This window comes from Carettochelys insculpta, chromosome 3, assembly GCF_033958435.1.
Source record: "Carettochelys insculpta isolate YL-2023 chromosome 3, ASM3395843v1, whole genome shotgun sequence".
NCBI classification, from domain to species: Eukaryota; Metazoa; Chordata; order Testudines; family Carettochelyidae; genus Carettochelys; species Carettochelys insculpta.
Genome location: NC_134139.1, coordinates 162,120,660 through 162,144,528, shown reverse-complemented (window position 1 = coordinate 162,144,528; position 23,869 = coordinate 162,120,660). Strand labels below are relative to the sequence as shown.

The following is a 23,869-nucleotide window of genomic DNA, read 5'->3' as shown; positions in this document are numbered from 1 at the left end:
CCCAAGTGTAACTAAAACAGTTTAAATGACAAAAGAATAACAAACACTACTTTTAAAAATTATTATGACCATTATAATATCACAGTGTCATCTATCCTGCTCTGGTGCACAAAATGGCAGTTTTCAGTGCTGCCGTGTACGAGAGAGAAGTTTTTGTCTGTTCTGTGCCCCCTACCTGCCCTCTCAAAGCTATGTACAGTATTCACTTCACAAGAGGAAGGTGACTCTATTGTGCCACAATAAAATCAGCGTGTCTAGGTTTCTAATTGAAGGAAACACTTTTCTGAAATGGTAACTATATGTAAAATGCAAGAATGGTAATATGGATTTGGCCAGGGCTTTCATACATGATTATGAGAATCAAATGATAATTTGCGATTTAATGGCTGGGGGGAGGGGGCGAAAGAAAGAGAGCCTGAGACAAAGAAAGAAATTACAGTTGAGAAAGTATCTTGCCAGTTGGAAAGTGCATGAAGGATTTTCCTATTCAATTGTAATTACATTATACAACAGCTTAGAATTTTTTTTTTTAAATCTTGACTCCAGCATAGCTAATAGGAGTTATGCCACTGACTTCAATGGAGCCAGGATTTCACCCCATGTTAAGAACATGCATATATGCTTATGCATGATCTAATTCTTTTTCCTTCTTCTCTGCCTACCATTTTTTTTTAAACCAGAGGTAAATTTACACAATGCTTTACAAAACCCATGAAGACAACGACTTTTCTCTTGCCCTGGACAGCATTCACTGTATCTCACAGAAAGATAAGCATGTGTCAGTAGTTTAGATATGCAAATTCTAAGAGAGAGATTTTGCCTGGGTTACCACTGGCTTCTGCTGGTGTAACCAAGGGCCTGTCTAGCTGCACTGAGCATACACTATACTGCCTTGTCTCCACAAGGATTGCACATCAAACTAGATATCTTGAATCAGGTACAGGACCATAACAGAGACAGGCCACTGGACTTCGCTATTGCTACCAAACATTCACAGCAGTAACTATCAGAATCACCGTGTCTCCACCAAGCTGCTAAACCTTCCAGCTTTTACCTTCTCACCGGAGAATTATTTGATCCCACACACAGACGGTCAGCGTCATTTTTAGTTCCTCACAATGTAAGTCAGTTTCTGGAAAAGCCTGACGTGGTTTATTCTTAGCATGAAGATTATCAGGTGAAACTTCAGCAGTAATTTCAAGATCAACAGGAATTACATATGTGCATAACATGAAAGAATGTAACCGTTAATTGCTTCATTTATGGTAGAACATTCTATCTTTCCATCACAAAGCAGCTTCTTTTAGTGAATAGGTGTTATAGATTCTTGAGGGTTTTTACCTTGGTTTCTTCTAGCTGCCTTTGGAGGTTTTCAGGATCCACTGCAATTGGCTCAGAGAGTTGTTTGTTCACAGCTATTTCAGAGTTCTGGAGACATGACAGAAGGCCAGATGAGGCTTCCTCATAATGCTGGTATTTATCTACCAGGTCTTTAAGGTTATTTCCAAGGATTCCACACTAAAAAAGAAGGGGAAAAAACAGACATTTAAAATGTATTTTTTACTTCGTATGAGAGGGCTTTCTTAGGGATTTCACAGGAACATACTGTGAACATAAAAAGATTTTTCCAATCTACAGTGCCCGTGTTTCAAATTTGAATGTCTACAGTTAGTCACCTTAAAATGTAAACATTGGGAGCTACAAATATTAGATATATCCAAAAAACAGACTTCTTTTGTATGTGTGTAAAAATACGGATGTATGTGCCTTGCATCAAGCACCTAATCTTGAAAACTTTGATCAGTGGCTAAAGTAGTTTTTACAATAAATGTAATTTAGACAATAAAATAGGTATTTTAAAAAAAATAAAATCAATTAAGTTTGCTTTGTTAGTAAATGGATACTTTGTACTGGGGTACTGATAGCCAAGATAATTGTACATGGAATTGCTTAAACCACCCGCTGCAAATAAGCTAAAATGTTACAACTATTCAGTAGAAGTTTTGCCATAGAGTCCTCATCTGCACAGAGATCTGAGCAGGGGACAAGAATCTGACAAGTTGGTTCTCCAAGACTTTAGTTAATGTGCACAAAAATACATATCAGATGGCACTCAACCAATCAGCTACTACTGGACTTGATTCTGATCTCCCATAGACTAGTTTTACACCAGTGTAACTCTACTGATGTCAGTCGAGTTACATTTGCAGAACTGAAAGCAGAATCTGGTGCACATTTCTCTTTCTGTATCCTAACACTCCAGAAGAGCAACAGGAGAATCAACTTAAAGAGAAACTGCAACAGAAAAATATACTTCAAGCCCTTTTAACGGATGTTCTGCTTTACCAGGTTGACTTTGGAGGAAAAAATAGCTTAGTTTCAATGTAAATCAAAGTTTAAACATGGTCATGAGTTGTTTAACCTTTCTCCTGGTAAGGAAACCAACATGGGGGATGTCAGCAAGGATCCTAAAATTAGGGCAAGAGAAAACCCTGGTTTTCAGAAGTGGCTATGTATAACAACTCTCTACCTACAAGGGATGGTTCTCACTTTATTATGATCTTGTAGAAAATTGGTGTTTTTCTTTTTCTGAGCAGAAAGAGCAAAATCCTAGTCTTTTTAGATTAACAGACCTCACCATTTATATGTTGAATTATACCAAGTAATCAAATGCTAGGGTAATTCTTCTGGTATCTATGGAGACAGTTTTAATGGGCAAAATATTCTGACTGTCTAAAGTAATAATATTTACTAACAGTTACTTCAAATATTTATCTGCTAAAACTAAGAAAAGGTACTCCAATTGTATCTTTTACACTTGGTACTTTGTCTCCACCTAGTGGCCACGTGTTACAAAGTGTTCCATGAGTCTGAAAGGAGACCCGTATGATTATGTACAAAACAGTGCATGCTAAAAATTGTTCTATAACTTGATTTATTTAATTGTTTAGACGTCTACAAAAATGAAAAGCACCTATGCATGGCTCTAGTCAATCCTACCATCAATTACACAAACAAAATTTGGAAAGTCTCGATTAAAAAGACCCTCTGGCCCTGATGCACAAAATGAGTTACCGGCCAATCTCCCTTTTTAGGTTCTAGAAGTTCCACTTGTGGGACCACTGTGGTACACAAAACTCTTGCTGAACCTTGCAAGAGCCTCAACTCACTTGACACCTAGCTTTTTGCTGTAAAAGCTCCCTTGGTACCTATGTTTCTGCTTCTCACAGTGTGCATGCGTTCCTCATTCCTGTCTATATTTCGTATCTATCTTCCTACATCCCAGTGCTAGTCACGAACCATGGAAGACAGACCTTCAGCTGCCTCAGTCACATGCAGGGCCCCATCCAGTAGGGAGCCCCTGATTCCAGCTGATCAGTCACCTGAGGCAAGTTCACATGGAAAAGCTGGTAGATAGGAGAGCTCCTTCAGAACTCTTAACCCAGAGGGATGGTTCTCACTGGGATGCAGAAGACTCCTGGTTCAAATCTCCTTTCCACAAGTGTGGGAGAAGAGATTTGAACAAGGATTTGCCACCTCTCATGTGAGCACCCTGACCACTGGCATGCGGGATAATCCGATGTGGGGCTCCCTTGATCTCACCTGTTGAAGCAGTTGCACTTTGCATAAATAATTGAAAACTTGTGTGTCTGTGTGTGGATCAGAGAGAGGACAAGCCTGAAAATTACTATGTATAGCCTGGAGGTTAGAGCTGTGGGAGGCCCCAACACTGAATCCCACTGCTTCAGTTTTAGGAAAGCATAATTTAATGAAGAGATGTCTAAGATATATTAAGACTGTTCTCATTTTGAACATTTATGGTCAAACATTCAAAGAACCTCCATGCTATGTGTTTTAAAATGTGCATTTAGACAGGTTAGTGTGACAAGTTACCCACATGTGCATGAAAATAACCATTTGCACCTGAAGACATGGGTTGTCTGGATGCACAATATAGAGACTCTTTGAATACAGAGACTCTTGAAAGTCCTTAACACACCCACCCCACCACCGCCACCAGCTAGATTAGAAAAGCCAATTAGGTATAATCCAGTCTATGAATAACAGCAGCTTTCACTCTTACTTTACACTGAAGGTTTACTGAGAAAATGACAGTAAGTTTCTGCAATCAGGGAAAGAGATGTTTGCTCACTAAATGTTCAAGACAGATCAAAATTTGGTTTTGCAACCAAATTGTCAGGTCCTGACCTGAATTAGACAATGACTGTGCAAGAGCTCAGTCAAAAACCATCACAGGACGCTAACCTGTAAACCACAGTACATTTAGCAGAGACGGAACACCCCAGCACCAACAGATTTCAATCCATTTATTCAGATCAAGCCATTATTGGCCGTGTCTACACTAGCCCCAAACTTCAAAATGGCCATTTCGAAGTTTACTAATGAAGCGCTGAAATACATATTCAGCACCTCATTAGCATGTGGGCAGCCGCGGCACTTCGAAATTGACGCACCTTGCCACCACGCGGCTTGTCCCGACGGGGCTCCTTTTCAAAAGGACCCCACCTACTTCGAAGTCCCCTTATTCCCATCTGCTCATAGGAATAAGGGGACTTCGAAGTAGGAGGGGTCCTTTCGAAAAGGATCCCCGTCGAGACGAGCCGCACGGTGGCGAGGCGCATCAATTTCAAAGTGCCGCAGCTGCCTGCATGCTAATGAAGCGCTGAATATGTATTTCAGCGCTTAATTAGTAAACTTCGAAATGGCCATTTGCATGGGCATTTCGAAGTTTGGGGCTAGTGTAGACAGCCATTATGAAAAGGAATGCTGGACAGAAAAGCAAGGATATCCACTGCCCTCACTGAAAAGTGCTAGGCACGATAAAACAACTACACGGGGAACAAAAAGCAATGAGCAAGAATGAATCTTACGCTTAGCCTACTCTACAGAGTTAGGTCAGTGTAAGACCCTTATGTTCACCTAATTGTGTCAGGCTGAACGCTACAGCCTTGCTGCTGCTGCTGCTGCTGCTGATGTTAGTGTCTTACTATTCCAGCGTAAGAACTCCACCTCTGCAGATTCCAAACACTTATGTCGGCATAGCTAGGGCCATGCAGCATCTGTGTATATTGTGTAACTGGTATCAATGGCCCACTGTCATTCTTGTTAATTTCATGGCTCCCTGCTGGAGATGTGAAATTGACACAAAAGGCTGACAGGATCTCTGCTGAGAATCCTGGGACTGACTCCCAGCTTGGCTCTCATCCCAGGCAGCTGCGGGCTCCAGCTAGACAATCTGTCACCCAGTATGAACTCCCAGCTGAACTGCCATCCAGACACTCGGCTCCCTGCTGTGAAACAGGCTGCAGTCTGGGCTACCTGCTCCCTGCTGGCAGCCATCTGGGCTTCAGGCACAGAGTTCCACGTCAGGAAACCATCTGTTCCTGTGTGCTCCCAGCAGGAAAATCTGCGCACAGAGCCGGAGATGATGCAATGCTCTTGGTCGAGTGCTCTGAGCCCAGAGACTGGGCTGCCCCTGGGGGCTCCCAGTGGGGAGCTCCACACCTAGAGTCTAGGCTGCTTCAGGTTGCTGGCAGGGAGTTCCGTGCCCTGTGAGGGCATGAAGGGCTGAAAGCATGAGAAACACCCTGTTTCCCAGCAGTGAGATCGACACAGAACTAAGAGCTCCAGAAGAGGGCCCCCAGCAGCAAACTCTGTGAAGAGCTGAGAGCCCAGGCTTTCAACCCCCAAAAAGCCCCTTGTAATACGGTGGAAGTGCTCCTGGAGAAGACGCACACCAATGGCAGGGGGTAATGTGATCATGAGAAACTGCAGTACTAGGTTAAGTCAAATTAAGTTTGTAGTGTAAAGATGCCCCAGGTGCCAGGAACATTCTATCCAAAAAATTGGCACCTTTTCCATGCAACACTACCACAGTAGCAGCTTAAACTCATGTTTTAAGCCTATGAACATCTGGCACAGGGATGAGACTGATGAGCTGAGCCACACTGACACACAAAATAAACCTCTCTTAAACAGATCAATGAGACTCTGTGTTACAACTGTGAAGGTTAAAGTGTAACCGTTCTCCCTAGGCTGAACATTAAATGGAGTGATATGGGTTAGCATCTGAAGGCTCTTCATGGGTCAGATGTGAAATGAGTTGGGTGATTTAGTCCAGTCCCCAATGGATAGGTGCCCTCAAAGCAAAGGACCCAGTGACGGAATTCCTTTCCCTCCCCTGGAAGTTATCCTTTTACGACGGCACTGCAGCACTATTGCTGCCCAGGCTAAATTTTTCCATGGGACTAATAAAAGGAAAGTCTAAGACTACTAGTCTAACACCTCAAAAGCAATCAAGTGCCATTTAAAAATGTACACAGAATGTTATTTCATATCCCCAACACATCTAAAAATCATAGAGTGACTCTTTCAGCACAGAGTGGGAAACACTGTCTTCCAATTTGCAGGTGTGGAGGGGTCTCTGGCTACAGCTGCTTTGCATGGTTTGTACCAGGATATGCAGAGGCTGTTAAGGGAGTCTCTGCCACCTCTGTGACAGAAAGTCTGGCTCAGCAGGCAGTTTCATATAGAAAAGGAGTAGGGATTAGTACCAAAGGATTGAATGCTACAGAGACCCTCCATTCTCTTCCTCTGTATGGGCAGTGCAGAAGTCTAACTCAAGAAGTATGCCAGTGTGTTTCCTCTCAACATCCTGCATAGTTCTCAAGGGCAGTGGCTGAGTGATGGATAAAGGAATTGCTCCTTAAAGGCATTAGTTTCTGAAAGCCCACTGCGAATTATAGAAGTCGGTCTAGGAAAAACTAGGATAGACTACAGATGGATTAAAGCTTTCTGTCAAAGTCATACTTCGATGCTAATCTCAGCAGGCCCTGGCTTTCACTGTATTTATTGTATTACTTAGATGAGAAATAGGTTGCCACTTGGAAGGAAATATTAAGGGCACAAATGATAGGTAGAGGCAACACAGTCAAACCTAGAGAAGCCACAGAGCATACTTCTACACCAAAATGTTATGCAGATGTTCCACTTTCATAAATGTATACATTTTTTAAGACCAGAAGGCTTTAGTCAAACCTCTATACAGCATAGGCCATAGAATTCACCCAGATACTCCAAAAACTTGTGTTTGACTAAAGGATATATCTTAGAAAGGCTTCCAGCCTGGATCTGAAGACTTCAAGAGATGAAAAATCTATCACCTCCTTTCTAGTTTGGTCTAATGGTAAATCATATTTGGTGAGCCAACTCTTTTCCCTTTACTCACTCAGCTGTAAATAAAACTTACCTTTGTATAAAGAGATTTGAAACGATCTGAAGCGCCATCCAGTTTACTTTGCACCTCCGTGTAAGTAGCCGAAATATCAATACCATCCTCGTCAATTTTTTTACTACAAGATTTAGCAGCATCTAACACCCTCTGTCCAGAAATTGTAATGTACCGCAAGTCACCTTTGTGAGAAATAACATCTTCTGAAAAACTCTTTTGCCTTTTGAGCTTGGTCATCAGACCAGCAAAATCAGAGGCACCGGCCTCCAGGTTTTCAAGTTGTTGTTCTGACTGCTGAAGCCAGTTTTCAAACTCACAGTAGTCTGTATCAAATTTCTCAAGTTCTTCCTGCAAAGAGTGTGTTAACTTCATTTTCCGTTCTGCTTCAGCCAAAGCGGTCTCATACTGCATTTTCAGTTCTTTCATATTCCTCTGCATTTTCTCCTTCTCTTCAGGGGAGAGGTAGTGGCCTTGTTTCTCAAGTAACGCTTGGGCAGACTGAGTTGCTATTATAACAGCCTGTTGCTGGGAAATAATCTTCTCATGTTGAGCCTGTAAGAAATAAATTAAAATGTTTACAACTAGCGTCCTTATGTAGGATTCCATCACAGCACATATTTTGATCAGAAGTCTCCAGAGAAACTACCGAGGAGTTCCATCTAGAAACTGACTGCACAATATGGATCAAAATGACAAAGCAGTTCAGAATGTTAAAAGGCTTTTCAGCATCTCCTCTGATTACTCACAAATTGTCATCAGATCAATATCAATAATGAACAGGAGTGACATTTTAATTAGATTACTCAGAAATGGCTGCCTGATCAACCCAAAAAGTTGTGAAAAAACCGCTTTTCAGCATTCTGAGTTGCTCTTTAAAAATGCCACACAGTTATTTTCAAATGTTAATTTAAAAAAAAAATAAACTAATTCCCATTATAGCCCAGACCTCAATGTATACATAGGCAAAGCCCCTTCGCCATTAATGGAATGTGGAGAAATACTGGTGCACCTCAAACTGGACCCAGTCCTGTATTTCCAACACAACTCAACGCAGTGACTTGCAGGGAACATCACTGACAGACAACGCCCCCATCAGAAACAACCACTTAAACTTTTCCCAAGATACATTTTTTTAAACTGATTCTATGGTAGATCGCTAAAGAGAGGATTCACCTTATAACATGCTAAATAATGAGCAGTTTTCTATAAATATTCCTTTATCTTTTGCATACACAATAGCTACTGGTTCTAAAATAAAAGGCAGAATAGCTATTTCCTATTCATTTTGAGTGAACAGAAGTCACTGATGATTTGTATATTCCCATTTTTGGACTTTAATAAATAGCTCTCTAGGGCTATGTCTAGATTAGAGCAATGTGTCGACAGCAGTTTTTGTCGGAAGATATCTTCCAACAAAACTTCTGGTGACAGATTGTGGCCAAATTGCCAAGTGGATCATAAGAATGATCTGTTCTGCCAATGGCAGTCCAGCCACTATCTTGGCAAGATGGCCAATCAGAAGCACAGCAGACAGGGCTGCCTGGTGTCCCGGAAGCCCTGTCTGTTGACAGACACCCCCCTCCCCCCCGAACATCCAGACCGGCTTTCTGTCGCCAGAGGCGTTATGCTTCATGGGGAGTGGTATCAGACTGTTGACAAAAGTGCTAAATTCTGTTGATTTTCTGCCAATGGAACTCCTTGGGAATATGGATGCTCCCCGAGCTTTGTTTACAAAGCCTTCTAGTGTAGACCTAGCCAAGATGATTAATCTTTCCTTATAGAAAAACTGCCATTCTATGGCACAAAAATCAATACACAATATATTTAACCAAGTTAAAATTAATAAATGATAGGAGATATCAATATATACTAAAAGAACTTGATGGAAAAAAATCACATTTTAAACACCCCTCAGTTCCTGAAGCGTGTCATTTCCTGTGGAAATGGTAACTATATATTTTGTAAAATGGGAATGCTGTTTCTCCATGTATGTGCGGTAGGTAGCTATTGAATATCAGATTTGAGCCCTCTGTTAATACTATTTCATAAAGGGCACCAATAGGTACTAATAATATCACCTTTACTCCATATTCTTTAAGAAGCTTTTACAGGGAAGCTACTCCAAAATACAAAGTGTTGCTTTTATCAGTTTTTGTAGATACTTCATTAACTCCATCACTCCAAATCTAAAAGGGTTTGGGGCCATTAAAACTGTACGTAAGCATCCAAATGCTGTCATAATTAAATATGTTGGCTGCAGCAGACTTCTGAAAAATTCCTGCGTTGTGGAGTTTGCAGCTCCTGCAGAAGCCTTCATAATACGGTGCTTTACCCTTTGGCAATGTGTCACTTCTTTAAAGTCAGAAGAATATAGATAAATAATCTCAACAATCCAATAATGGCAGCTGTGTGCAATCAATGTTTAAAGGGAAATATGACCGACCAAATTATTCATCTTTGACAAGAATCAGAAAGATTATGAAGCTGTGGTTCTGCTGACAATAGTTTGTTTACCTACTCTAAACATGGCACTGTACTGCGATCAGCCTAGGGAAATAAAGGGCACCATGCTCATCATTAAGATATCAATGTTTGCCACTGAGAACACTGAAATTTCTCCAATTCCTCCAACAGGATATAACTGGGCACCTGTGTGGTAACTGCCCAACACTTTTTAATGCCTTCTCCATTAACAGAACATCTATCAATGTACTTATTTATCTGAAGCCTGATGGACAGGCTCTCATTGACTTCAGTGGGCTTTGCATCAGGATCCAAGTACTTATTATTATTATACCTAAGTGCTGAATATTTGCCATAGCTGGTAAGATGTGCATACAGTACCTTCACTTTCTGATACTGCTGGTTCAGGTTACTCTCTGTGGGTTTTACTCTGCCATCTACTTGGGTTTCAGTCTGTTGCTGAAGTTCCAAAAGGTTACCATTAACCTCATCCTCTTCTCCCTTCAAAACCTTTATATCCTGTTCTTTAAAATGGGTTCCATTCTGTTCTATTGCTGGTGTCCATTTCTCGTCCCCATGCTCCACTGCCTTATCCACATCTGATAGCCAATCCAAGAGATTTTCTATCGTATTTTTGCTCTCTTCCAGCTGTTCTATGGCAGCAACCTACATATGGAGAGTTGAGAGTTTGAATTCTGCAATCATTCTTAGCTTTTACATTGTTTCAAATGTGGGTATTTGAACCCTTTTAAAACGTTGTTAAAATCTGAAAATATCTGTGAATTGGTATATTGAGAATTTGCTGTATTTGTAAAATAAACATGCCCAAATTACACAGATAGTCAACCACGTAAATTATGACTGATCTAGGGTTACCATATTTGAACTTTCAAAAAATAGGACTGCCCTAAGACGGAGTGTATCTGTATCAGTACATTAATACAAAGTGAGTTGGTAGATACCGATACAGATACACTCCTTCACAGGGGGTCCTCTTTTTTGAAAGTTCAAATATAGTAACCCTAGTTGATCACTCACTGACAAACCAGTGATCAGTGGAAAGACTATTCCCCTAAGACTTCTTAAAAATTCAATCAAAGATGTAGTGGTTACATAAGAACCTTTTCTGTTTCCTGCTTAATAGCTGTCGTCACAGCTTTGTCCAGCTCTTTTTTGGACTCTTCTGCCTTCTGGCTGAGCAGCAAACATTTTGTCTTAGCTTCATTAAGTTTCTGTTCAAGAACAGTCTTGTCTTCTTGTGACAGCTTTTCTCCATTTTCTTTCAAGAACATCTCAGTATTTTTCACAATCTCTGCCAAAGCCTGTGCACTTGCCTGCATATCTTTCTGCAACTCCTTGGGGGAAGAACAACAACAACAAAAATTTACCTGTAAGTCACTTCAAATTTCTCAGAAGTCACTTACTGAAAAACAGCCTAACTCATCTTATCCCACACTTCCTTGTAAACTCACTTTTATGATTGTAAATTACTTCCATCAGAAACACCGATTAATGTACTAAAATTACAGGTAAAATGAGTTATGCTTTTGTTTCTCCAAGTGGTTTTTGAAGCCATTATACCTCATATTTGCACCTTGGTAGCTTGAGAAACCAAGAGTATGATACCAGTTATTAGTTTGGCGGGTAAAGAAATATACAAATAAAGTATTGAAGACAAACTCGTTAACAATCTGGAGTGGGGTGAGTCAAATGTTCCATAGAACATAGTAACAATGGGTTTGTGTGCAACAGTCCTGGGAGAAATGCAAAGCTGAACACAGAATCTAAATTAGTTACTGTAAACCTTTTGTTGGCCCCGTCCTCACAAAAGGTGTGCTGCGTCATTTCAAACTCTCACTAGACTGCCATAAAGAAATGTACACTCATTTAAAGTCATATCTAGTTGCAAATATGGAATTACATCTCAACTTTTACACCTCACCTCTGAATTTGGCACAGTAAGTCTAAAGGAATGTAAAGAATTAAAAGGGAGAATCATAAGCCAAATGGCCTTGAAAGGAGAACAATGTTTATTATGCCACCAGGTAAAAAGTTTTGGAACCTCACATGGGCTCCTGGGTTTTGTAGCATTTTTTGATACTTAATTTAAGAAAGAACAGCTCCTTTTTCTGCATTAACAAATCTATGTGAATGTTAGTCCTTTGGACACAATTACTTTATTTCACTAAATCAGATACAACTTTTTCCCCCCACCCCCACCAAATCTTTGCGCTTTCTCCATACTCCATCTTATGTACAGAATACTCTCCGTGAACTGATCAATAAGAAACATTTTCTCCCTTTTAATCTACTCCCCAGACCCACCTCTACTATGATGCTTACAAGAAATCAGTCAAGAAATGAGGGATAGGCTTTGGCGCAGTTCTGGATAATTATTTTCATAATACGAAACTTTGGGGGGCAAAGCAAATATATATTTGTATACAATTTCATTTATCCTTCCTTTCCTTTGGGATTTTGAATCTTAGACTCTAAACTCTCCGAGTTCTGGCCCATACCCACCTTTGTGCAGCACAGTGGGTTACTGATCTTCACTGGGACCTCTGTACAATATTATAAATATTAAATAATTATAATAACTATAAAATGCTAAATGCCAAATCACTTATTTTTAAAAAGATAGTAGAGAAACCCCATTACAAAAAGTTTCAACAATGATGTACGCTCATCCCTTGCTCTATGAGCACAATTGGTTCGCTACTTTGTGCTCGTAGGCAAAAACTCGTAAGAAGGACACTAAATTCTCATTAAAATAGACGTAAAAGTCTCTGATTGGTTCCCAGAGCTCGGCGAAGGAGTGTCAGCAGGTGGCACTGCTTCTGGCAGGTAAGTGAACCTTGGGTTTGGGGATTGGAAAAGTTAAAGGCTGGGGGCAGTTTAGGACCATGAGTGGGAGAGAGGGTTAAAGCCTGGCGGCTGGTTGGTTCCGTGGGGTGGGTGGGGGGTTCAGGCTGCTGAATGCTGGATGTGTGGTCTGGTGAGGGGCAGGGGGGCAGGCTGCAGTGGATTAGGTCTACCGGGCTGGTGCGGAGGAGCGGCAGGGGGTCAGGCTGCCACGGGGCCAGTCTGCGGGGCCGGTGAGATGGGGGATATTAAGGCTGCTGAGGGTTGGGGTTGTGGGGCCAGCACAGGGGTCAGGCTGCCACGGGGCCAGTCTGTGGGGCCAGCAGCTGGGGAGGGGGTCGGGCTGCTGCGGGAGAAGGGTCAGGCTGCCGTGGATAGGCACTGCGGAGCTGGCAAGGGGGTCAGGCTGCCGCGGGGCTGGCAGAGGGCAGGGGTCAGGCTGCCACATGGCCGGTGGGGAGAGGGGGCAGGCTGCTGCAGGTAGGCACTGCGGGGCCGGTGGCGGGAGGTCAGGCTGCCACGGGGCCATCAGGGGACAGGATCAGGCTGCTGTGGAGGTGGAGGGTCAGGCTGCCACAGGTAGGGGCTGTGGGGCCAGTGCGGGGGTCAGACTAGGGCAGGTTGGAGCCACAGAGAGGGGATTAGCCTCATATTAGCGGAGGCGGGGGGAGTTTACTCATAGAGTGAACTAAGGTAAGTAAATGTGTCCTTCGTTTAAGTGAGTACTTGTAAGTGAAGTACTCATTTAAAGAGGTCTGAGTGTGATCAGAATAATATTATATACTTTCAGTTAGAAAGGCTGAGGTCTGATTTTGGCATAAGGACTCACTTACACGTGATTTTCTTACATGACAAGAATGCTTTTGAACTGCAGATTTACATGTTCGATTTCAAATAGCGCTACAAGGTTGTTTCTGAAAGTGTGCAGTATGCTGCAGCACAGGCTATTCATGGGTTTTTGTTAAGACACACAGAATGGGAGTACTGTACAGTTTCAATATGTTGGCTTCTGTCAACAAGGCGTACGGTATTGGGGGTGGGGAGATAACTTTTTCCCTTTCCCATTCCCCTCTGTTTTGTTTTTCTGCCCCCAGAGGGTGCTATGCTGATTTTCAAACCACTGGGCAAACTCACAGGCAGCTACAAGGCTGCTGTCAAAACTGCTGTGTGAATTAGCTGGTTAAGGGCATTACAGAACAAGTCAGGATATCACTTTTCAATACCTCTCCTTGCAGAGAACTAAACATGTTATCAGTAGTGCCATAATTCATTTAGTCTCAGACTGGTTTGTTTGCGGACTATATAACTCATAAAAAATACATGGTAAGTTTACTAAGATTGATGATGGTTAGTCAAGTTTTCACCTCTTGTTTGGTTTGGTATTGCTTTAACTCAGCCTTGCTGTCTCCAATAACAAGAGCTTCTTGTTGACCAATGAGCCGATTTTCTGTTTGTGTAAAGAGATCACATATTTCCTGTAGTTTCTCCTTGCATTCCTGCTGCTGCTCAGCCACATCCTAATTTGTAGCAAAAATAGAACACAAAATTCTGCATATGAATAATCAGAAGCTGTGTTACAAACTACTTTTTAAACAACAAAATTGCAAGGCACTCATTTTAAAAGTATGCTGTAAACATGATAGCAGTGGAACACAGTTTGAGCAAGGTGAATATATAGACATTATGGACCATAAACCTCACATATGCTGTAAGTATAAAGAGATCATGTACTGATGGAATTGCCCAGCAGAAGTCTGGCCATGCATATGCGTAAGAAATGAAATCTTCAACCAACAGAAGTGAAAAATCCACATCTCTTAATCTCTTGAAATTTGTGGTAAACACTATTAGTTCTGAAAAAGGACACCAAAACAGAGGTTAGTTGTGACTGGTGTGTTAGCTGAACTGGTATGCATAGCATGTTACCTGGCTAGAAAATGCTTGCACCTTTTAAGCAATAAAGAAGAACAAAACATGCAGGATTACTGTTACTAAATTCTCCTATGTGCTTCTCATTCATCTATTTTTATATATTTGGCTCCCTCGGCACCTTTGCAACAAACTTTCTAATAACGTTACAAAGCCTCAGGATTGTAAGTAACTTTTTCCTAACACATCGATAGTCGGTGAACTGCTGACTTTTTTAGATTTACATTTGTACTTCTATGAGAGGAAGGGAGATGCAGGCACAGGCCTTGTCTACAATTATCTTTACTGTCTGTCTACTTTAGCTATGCAAATTGTGTAGCTGAAGTTGACATACCCACCATGGCATCCTCCATATGGTAAGACCCATGGGGGCTGCTCTACCATTGACACTGGCTACTCTTCTCATTTTGACGGATTACTGGCACTGATGGGAGCAAGCTCAGACATTAATTTATTGAGTCTTCAATGATGCAATAAATTGATGCCAGGGATTGACCCAGTGGGGACCAATTCACCAGGCACGGTGTAAACACACCCACACTGAGGTATACTCTGAGTCAACCTGGACTACAATCATTTAGCTAATTAACAGTGTCTACATGATTTATGATAGTAACCAACCATAGACACTTCTCCTTCAATCTGAAGGAAATACTAGGTCTGATCCCTTCACTTAGCTTTTTATCAAATCATGATATCTGAAAACTCAAGCATCCAGCCACTTCCTAATATGATAGTACTACAAAGTATGGTCACAGCACAGAAAGACCAGAAAAACTATTTCTCAGACCTGATTGATACAGCCTTTGTAGAATAATGAAGGCAAATATAATACAATGTATAGGATATTATAACATACTTAATTTTAAAGCCAATGCTTTCCAAGAAACTCATTTCTGATATTACATGATTAGACGCTAGTATTAAATGTCCTCATTTAGATCGATAAAATTCTAAGCACAACATTGACACACAAAGGCAAACCTTCTGATCACCAAGCTCTTGTGCTGTCCGTAACAGTCTCTCTAAACTTTCCATTTGAGATGTGACTGTTTCCTGTACTTCCTGAAAACACTTCTGGGTACTATTTAAGAGTCTCAAAAGCTGTTTGCTCTGATTAGGAGAAAGATCCTGGGCATGTTCAGAAATGAAGAACTGAACATCGAATGCTATGGAGTCCAGGTGTGTCTTCATACAGACAAGCTCCTTTGAAGAGTTCTGTAAATAAAGCAAAGGGAAACAACAAAATGGTAAAGAAAGGTTCAATGTTGGTAAAGCATAGTTTAGAGAGAAAAAGTATTATCCCTAGCTCAATGTTCAGCTGCATTTTTGAAGAAAAGTTTAACCAAAAGAAGGAATTACTTAGAAACCTTACAGTCCAAGATAAGGCAACTGCCTGAGTTTGTACACATTTTGCCTTCTTGATCAAAGATTTATACATCAAGCTCCAAATAATGATGGTGCTTCAAATTTTTGCTTTTTTATTTTTGCATATCAGAGGACTGACTGGCCTACACCACTGACCAGATGCTACGGGGGAGCCATTCATTTATCTGAAGGAGCAGTTCTTCAAGAATTATGAATGAAAGAATATTTACTAAAAGCACTTCCAGTCATTGACTTTCTTGCCTTCCTCTGCAATCTAGAATGATGTTCCATGCTCCTCCACAATCTGTGGGCAAATTCTGCCCTCATTTATGATCATGCAACCCTAACGAAGTCACTAACCACCCTGCAAAACTATTCAAACCCCAGTTAAGTAATTGGACATTTTATATTTAATGTATGTATTTCAACAGTTGGTTTCATTAATGTCTTCCAGGTATCACTTGAAGTGAGTGTTTAGGAGGTGCCTCAATTCATGATTTGGGATCTTTCCCCCACCTTTTTTCGTTTGTTTTTTGTTTTTCTTTTGTTAAACCTCCCATTCACAGCTGTCTTGGGAACATACATTAAACTGATTGAAGAGACCAATCTTTAAACATATGATGTGATTATAATAATTAAGACAGGTTGCAGTCCTGCATTACGCATTCAGATGGAGACAGATTTCTTACAACAGATGTAAAAAGAGTCAATATTACACTACCTTTTCTGATAATTAGTCATGCTATTTTATCATCAAACATATATGATACCTGCCTTGAGCAGTTGTAAGCTTTGCTTCACATTTTCTATGTCACTACGATTCACCGGCAGATTGTTCACAATTTCATGGTTTTCTGTGATCCAGTCTGAAAACTCCTGAAGTCTGCTTAAAAGCCCCTGGTGCAATATTGCAAGCTTAGACTAGAAAGGAAAGTGATATATTTATTTGCAGTATTATAAACTAACTAGACAGATCTGATATTAAAGGAAAGCAAATTTTAGCAATTATTGTATGTTAAAATAAAAGCCAAACAAATTATATTTTAGTTGAATTACTTTCAAGTAAAACGAAGCAAGTACACATACACAAAAATCATTAATATAAACATACCATTTCAGAGTCAACAGCAAATACTATTTGTTTTGCACGCTTTGAAGACATATCACAGATCACAAAAAAGGCTTTCTGTAAAAATTCATAAGTTGTTTTTAGCTCTTTAAGTTGTTCTTTGGGACCATCTTTCTGCTTAGACTTTAAGAACTCTTCTGTTAACTTCATATCTTTTTTTAGAACAGCAGCAAAGGTAGCCAGCTCAGATTCAAATGACTGCAAACAAAATATAAGTAAGATGCACTAAATTTACTTATAGAAACAGATTTAAAAGTAAATTAATGTAACTGTATTTAGAATCTGCGCCCTCTTTATATTAGGGCTTTCAATAGCACACAGCAATGTATTTTTCTTACTAAGCCACAGAAAATGAAATATACTCACTTCTAATTGTTCAAGTTGGGTTTTTAGCATTTCCAAGTTGTTACTAACAGGCTGCTGATTATCTAAGTGGAATTTCATATCCTGAACAACAGTCAAATGTCCTCGTAGTTTATCTGTATATTTTAAACACTGTTGTACTGCACTGAACACCTAAAAATAAGTTTCAACAATCAGAAAATGCTGTCTAAGAAATCAGAGAAATTTAAAATTTGTTTTCATTACAATTCATTTTCAGTTTATAACTGGAGTGTTTGATGTATGGGTTTGTTTGTTTGTTTTGGTTCAGTAATGATTTCTGACATTTAAAAAGATGCATGCATCTCCTTTAACTTAAAATGTGTAACTATGACCACTGTTACTTACCATGCCTTCTCGGTTGTCTCCTCGGGCAGCTTCTTTCATTTTCAGAACATTCTCAGAAAAGTTTTTGGACAGACCATCTGACTTCTCAGGCTGCTGGTCATCTTTCAAAATAGCTGTTGAGCTGTGAACCAGTGAATTCCCTCTGAGAGTTCTTGATCCAAATTCTGTTAGTCCTGTTGATAGAGTATACAGCTCCTCTGCTTTGCTCACACACTCAGAATCTGTGCTGCTATCAGCCATCTGTGAGGTGGTAAACAAGTCTTTTGCCAAAGTACTCATCAGTTCTTCTAATTTATATGAACTTTCACCTCCAGGAGGAATTTGGAAGATCTGTTCAAGTTGAGAAATAACACGTTTAGGATCTACAGCTTTAATCTCTTGGTCTCTTCCATTTTGCCGTTCTTCACTTGTTTCAAACAGATTATCAGTCTTTTGGATGCAATGATGCTGCTTCAATATATCAAGGAGGAGGTCAGGCCTCCTGTTATCAGGCCAAGATAACTGAAGATTATCATAGTCCTTTTGATCTTTACATGATGGGGTAGCCACTAGTGCAGCACTGATGTCGTCACTTGTTTGCTTGATATTTGACTCAGTGGAAGGCTCATTCTCCATGTGAACATAACTTATCATTTTAAGTAAATTTTGCATTAAAACTTTTGTGTCAGAGTAATTTAGAGGTTCACCTTCCTGCTTGCAGAAAACATGCCCATCTTTCAATTTCTTTTTTAAAATATTTTTTAAGTCTTCGATTAGGGTGTCAGATACATAAGGAGAATGTAATATACCCTCCCCTACCTTCAAATCTTCAGGGAGCATCATTTCTTTGTGCAACGATTCAGCAGTCTTGTCTTTCCCAACACTGTTTTCAGTTAAAGTGGTAGTATTGGTTAAAATACTCTGTTCTGTAACGTGTTCTACGCCACTACAACAAACCAGTGTTTCATATTCCTTCAGAACAACATCATCCAACCTATCACCTATGTTATCCAAAGGTCCAGAAGAAAAGCCTGCTGCACCTCTATGGCTCCCCGAATGTCTCATTTCAGCCCTGTCCTCTAACTTCTGGACATTCTCAATACATCTTGCTGTCTCAGCTTTCTTAAAGCCAAATTCATGACCAAATATTGTGTCTTTTTCTGAAGTGTCATTAAGAATTTTATCAACTTCTTGACAGACAGAAATATTTTCTTTGCTAATATTGATTTCCTTGGATTTTACTGTAACTGTCAGGGGAGAAGACTGAGCTTTAGCATGTAAATCTTCTGGGTGCACTGCTCCCATATCAATTATATGGTCAGGTATCACTAACTCTTTTCCATTCTGTATATAATTTTCATCAGTTTCAACTTCCTTAATGTAAAAAGAATTGGCCTTCACCAGCTGTAAAATGTCTTTTCCTTTTATGCCTTTTGCACATTGTTTTAAATAAGCAGAAAGGTCAAACTCTTGCATGAATTCATCTGATTGCACAGTATCATCATCACTGTAATGTCCTGATGTAGCAGTACTTGAGGCTTGTTCAACACTTACTCTTCCATCATTTGAAACAGCAATTTCTCTACCTTTTCTAACAGATGCAACAAATATTTCTCCAAGACTTTCCATATGAATGGGGCTTTTATTTAATTCTTGGCTATGACTTTCTTTTCTTGTAGTTACTATGTCTTTATTTTGCTGAGGAGTTTCAATACGTACTCCTATTTGACCAAGTTCTTTATTATTTGTGACTGAGTGAACTAAGTCAGTAAGACCACCTAGACTATCACTGTCATTCACATAAGATGCATGTCTGACTATTATATTATCCATTTGGGATGAATTTACCTTAAGCAGTTCTACACCAGTCACATTATTTGATATTTGCTCCACAGGTACATCCTCATCTGTGTTCTGCTTTTGCACACAATTTGAGCATGGCATGGATATATTGCTATCATTTTTAGTTATGATAGGAACAGGTAACAGATCTCCTGAAGGATGTAAATCTATTTGAGTCTGAATGTTTGCAGCAGCAGCTTGCTTAGAAATAGCAGATGGGGATGCACAGGGAGATCCTCCATGAGTGATTATAGGATCTGTTCCTATGGCATCATTCATGTCAGGATCAGAAGTCAGAGTCCGATGCTGCATGAAGTTACTTTCCTCACTGTTGGATAACATCCTTTCAGCACCAGTGATGTTTTGAGGCTGAATATTTTTAGTCATATCTTTTAAAATATTTTTCCCTACAAAATTCTCAGAAGCACTTTCAATTTTTTGCTGTCTTTCCTCTTGGGTTTTCGCTGCAAGGTCAAGACTTCCTTCTTCAGAAACATCAGATACAGTTTTATGTTTTTCTAAACAGTATTTTTCAGGGCATAGATTAGTGTTTTGACTGTTGGGATCTAACTGCAAGATATCACCTGCTAGGTGTTTTAAATTAAGATAATCAGCTGAGCTATCAATATTCTGATTACGTTCATCACTACCTTCCATTTCTTTGGAAGGAGCAAACAACTGAATACCATTTTTATTCTGATGCCTTGAGTAATAAATATCCATTACTTCATCATCGTCATCATCATCAGTGCCATCATACCTATCACTGTCATAATCCATATAATCATAGTTTTCCTCTTCTTCCTCCTGCATTCCCTCGTGCTCATCCTCAGTAGAATCACTTTTTGTTTGTGTTTCACATTCCTCGTATCTGTCTTCTTGCACTCCAGTTCCATGCAGCTTTAATAAGGGATTAAATCTTCTCTCCTTACTTTCTTCACTCTCTATCATGATTGGGAGTGTCTGTGCCTTCTCTCCCAAGTTCCCTATGTTTTCTGTCTCCTCTTCAGAGATAGCTTCCATCATGCTGGCGCGAACTGAGGCCACATTTATAATCTCAGAGGATTCTGTTGGACATAGTTCACTGTGACACCGAATATGATCTCCACAGTTACTCAAATCTTCTTGAAAAGAGTTTAGCTCTTCCTTCACATTCACTAGTTCATCTCTTTGTTCTTGGACACTGACAGGCATGTTGTCAGACTCTAGGTCATCAACATCCTCAAGCTGAGAGGTATCATAATCACCATCAATCTGAGGGGACTCATAGGAATCATCCCCATCAACCTGAGAAGTGTCATATGCATCATCATCATCACCATCATCATCACCAAACTGAGCAGTGTTGTAGGATTCATCATCATCATCATCGTCATCATCATCATCATCAACTTGAGCAGTGTCGTAGGCATCATCATCATCTTCACGTTGCCAACAGCCATTTTCAAACTGTGGGGTATCCTCACTTTCTCCCAGCAACGGATCATGAGCTTTATAACAATAATCGTCCAGAAGTAACCTGCCACATACAGCACTGCTGTCCCCTAGGAGCAGATCACCACGCAGGCTGATACTGTTTCCTAGAAGTGGCCCACCATTCTTGCCGGTACTATGTCCCAGCAGCAGCCCCCCAGGTGTGTCATTACTGTCTCCCACCAATGGTCCCCTGTGTATATCAATAACGTCTTCCAACAGAACCCTATCATGCGCAGCTGTAGTGTCTTTCGTGGGTGGCCCACCACACAAATCAATCTGGCCCTCCAAAAGGGGTCCCCCATGCAAGTCAGCACTGTCTCCCAGTGGTGACCTGCCATGTGCATCGATACCGTTTTTTAACAGAGGCCTGTAATATGAACCACTATTGTCTTCAGGGACCGGTCTATCTGGCCTATTGGTACACCAATGTTCATTCTCTGAAGATTGTGGAGTGACATGCTTATGCTCTTTGTAAACAATATGACTCATTAATTTTTTACCAGAAAGTTCTCTGAGAAGTCTGTTTTCAATATCTGTGTGGCTAAATGAATTCAGACTGCTCTGAAAATCACATATTTTCACATCTTCATCAGCTAACATACTCTTAGCATCTGACTTCCAAATATGATGGCCACACTTTGGATTGCTTTCTTGAGCAGCACTGACTTCACTTTTAACTGACAAATCATTTACATCCAGGGAATATTCTGAGGTTGTACATATCTTGGTTTCCCTGTCCAGACTCTCTCTTCCATCAGGTATGCTACTTTTGTCTCCACTTTTTCCTGAAATAAGATCTCCTAGTGAGTACCCTTCTATTTCCTTGTGATACTTTTCTATATTTCCAGAATTTGCTTGCTGATATACTTGCTCACACTGTTTCATCTGTGTGTGTTCAGGATACTCCTGAAAACTTCTGAATGCCTTTTCTTTTTCAAGGTTTTGAGTACTACCCACTAAATTTCCAGTTACTGCTTCAGATTTAGAAGTCAAAGAATTCAATCTACCTTCTGCCTGTTCAAAAACATTAGCATTAAACTCATTTGCTCTGGTGTGAAAATCTTCTCTCTCTGACCGTTTATCATTCTTCATATTTTCAGGCTGTTTTAAGTTGCTGTCAGTAAAAGTATTCTGTACATCTGTATGTTCATTGCTTGTGACATTATTGAACATGACTTTCTCAGGTAGTTTCAGATCAATTCTTTCTGAGTTTACACATCTGTTACTAAATCTTCCTTCTGCCACATCAGTACTAGAGACAGAATCATCACCTTCCAACAACATGCTCACAGCTTCCTCCAGATCTCCATCATATAATAGAAGTCTTTGCCCTGTGTTTGCATCCATATAACTATTTATCATCAGATAAGACATGAATAATTTTTTAGCTTGTTCTAAACTATGGGGCATGGACTCTTCTGTATCTGAAACTTCTTGTTCCTTTCTACAGTCATGAAATGCAGATGACACCCATCTTCCAGTATTATTACAAGAGAACTCTAAATCCTCCATGTTAGGCATTTTATCAGGTAAGATTACATTGTTCAAAACAGACAGAGTATTACCATCTATTACCCCTAACTGTGCCGCTTTATCCAGGCTTAGTACTTCACAAGTTTCTGGGATATAAAGTGCAGCTATTTTCTCCCTGCCATTTAGTATTTTGCTTGCCAGTTCATTTGTTATCATCCCTTGATGTAAAGAAGTAGAGACGGGGAATATTTCACCAGATTGAGGCCAAATGATGCCAATGAAGCCTCTCTGTGCTTCTAGTACTAAGAGGGCACTGCTGGATGAGATTAAGTTGCACTGTATGGCTTCATCCACAGTTAAGCGTTTGGATGACTTTGAAGATAGTATCCCACCGGTCTGAATCTGATGAGTCAGAATACCACAGGCAGTGTCCTGATCAATCAACTCTTGTCTCATGGCTTCCTCCACAGTCACTCTTTGCCCCAAGTAAGGGTCTATGATGCCTCCAGAGAGTACTTGAGCCCCCAACAACCGGAACATGGTTTCACGGTCTATCAGACCTTCATGTGCAGCTCTCAAAATACTTATCTTCCTTCCACATTTTAGTGTTATTCTACCACTTTCTTGTGGTTTTACAGGTAGAAGTTTTAACCCTGTTTTGTCACTTATTATGCTTCTCTGAACCATCTCCTCCAGAGATATCTTTTCTGCAGTGTTGGGATCTATGAGATCTTTACACGTATCTTGCCTTTCCAAAAGCTTTGAAAATAAAGATGCAGAAATCAGGTGGTTCTGGAAAGCTTTGTTCAAAGTGAATCGCTCCCCTGTAGATGGCATAACTAGATACCCTTTGGAAAGTTGAATCTCAAGAATTTTAATGGCAAGAGTCTCTGGAATTATACCTTGCTCTAAAGCAGCTACAGCTGGAAAATTTGTGAATGATGATTCTGAAATAATTTTCTTAGCATTATTTAATTTCTGTAGTTGCAATAGAGTTTGTTCATCAATAAGTTCATGGGCTTTTGCTTCTTCAAGATCAAAACACGCTCCTAATTCAGGTGAAATTAGCCCAGATAAAATCAGCTGAGTCTCAAGCAGTCTAATGCCAGTATCAGAGTCAATTAGACCTTTTAAAACAGACTGAAAGACCGAAAGGACTTCTCCAGTTGTTTGATCAATGATACCAGCAATAACTTTATCCACCTAAAAAGGAATATAAAGAATGAGTATAAGTCATTTTATAATTGAACATGTTAAACTTTTTGCTTTTGAATATATATTTAAGCACAAAATTGTATACTTACCAAGGACTCAGACAATGCTGTGAATGTTAGCAGCTCAAATGTGCAAGTGATCTATGTCAG

At 40.1% G+C, this 23,869-nt stretch overlaps 1 protein-coding gene across 15 annotated transcripts in view; it reads right to left on the bottom strand.

Annotated features, from left to right (window-relative positions):
* DST (dystonin) overlaps nt 1–23,869 on the bottom strand; it is a 483,110-nt gene that overhangs the window by 149,801 nt on the left and 309,440 nt on the right. For 11 of the 15 annotated variants that reach the window (XM_074991114.1, XM_074991115.1, XM_074991118.1 and 8 more), the window contains 10 exons: nt 17,736–23,708; nt 17,373–17,522; nt 16,989–17,204; nt 16,652–16,798; nt 15,494–15,727; nt 13,945–14,097; nt 10,837–11,070; nt 10,097–10,381; nt 7,271–7,804; nt 1,342–1,518 (listed from right to left, as the gene is read on the bottom strand). In XM_074991114.1, the coding sequence (XP_074847215.1) occupies nt 1,342–1,518; nt 7,271–7,804; nt 10,097–10,381; nt 10,837–11,070; nt 13,945–14,097; nt 15,494–15,727; nt 16,652–16,798; nt 16,989–17,204; nt 17,373–17,522; nt 17,736–23,708 (8,103 nt within the window). The remainder of the gene's footprint in view (nt 1–1,341; nt 1,519–7,270; nt 7,805–10,096; nt 10,382–10,836; nt 11,071–13,944; nt 14,098–15,493; nt 15,728–16,651; nt 16,799–16,988; nt 17,205–17,372; nt 17,523–17,735; nt 23,709–23,869) is intronic. The other 4 variants (XM_074991124.1, XM_074991128.1, XM_074991126.1 and 1 more) reach the window with 1 other exon arrangement.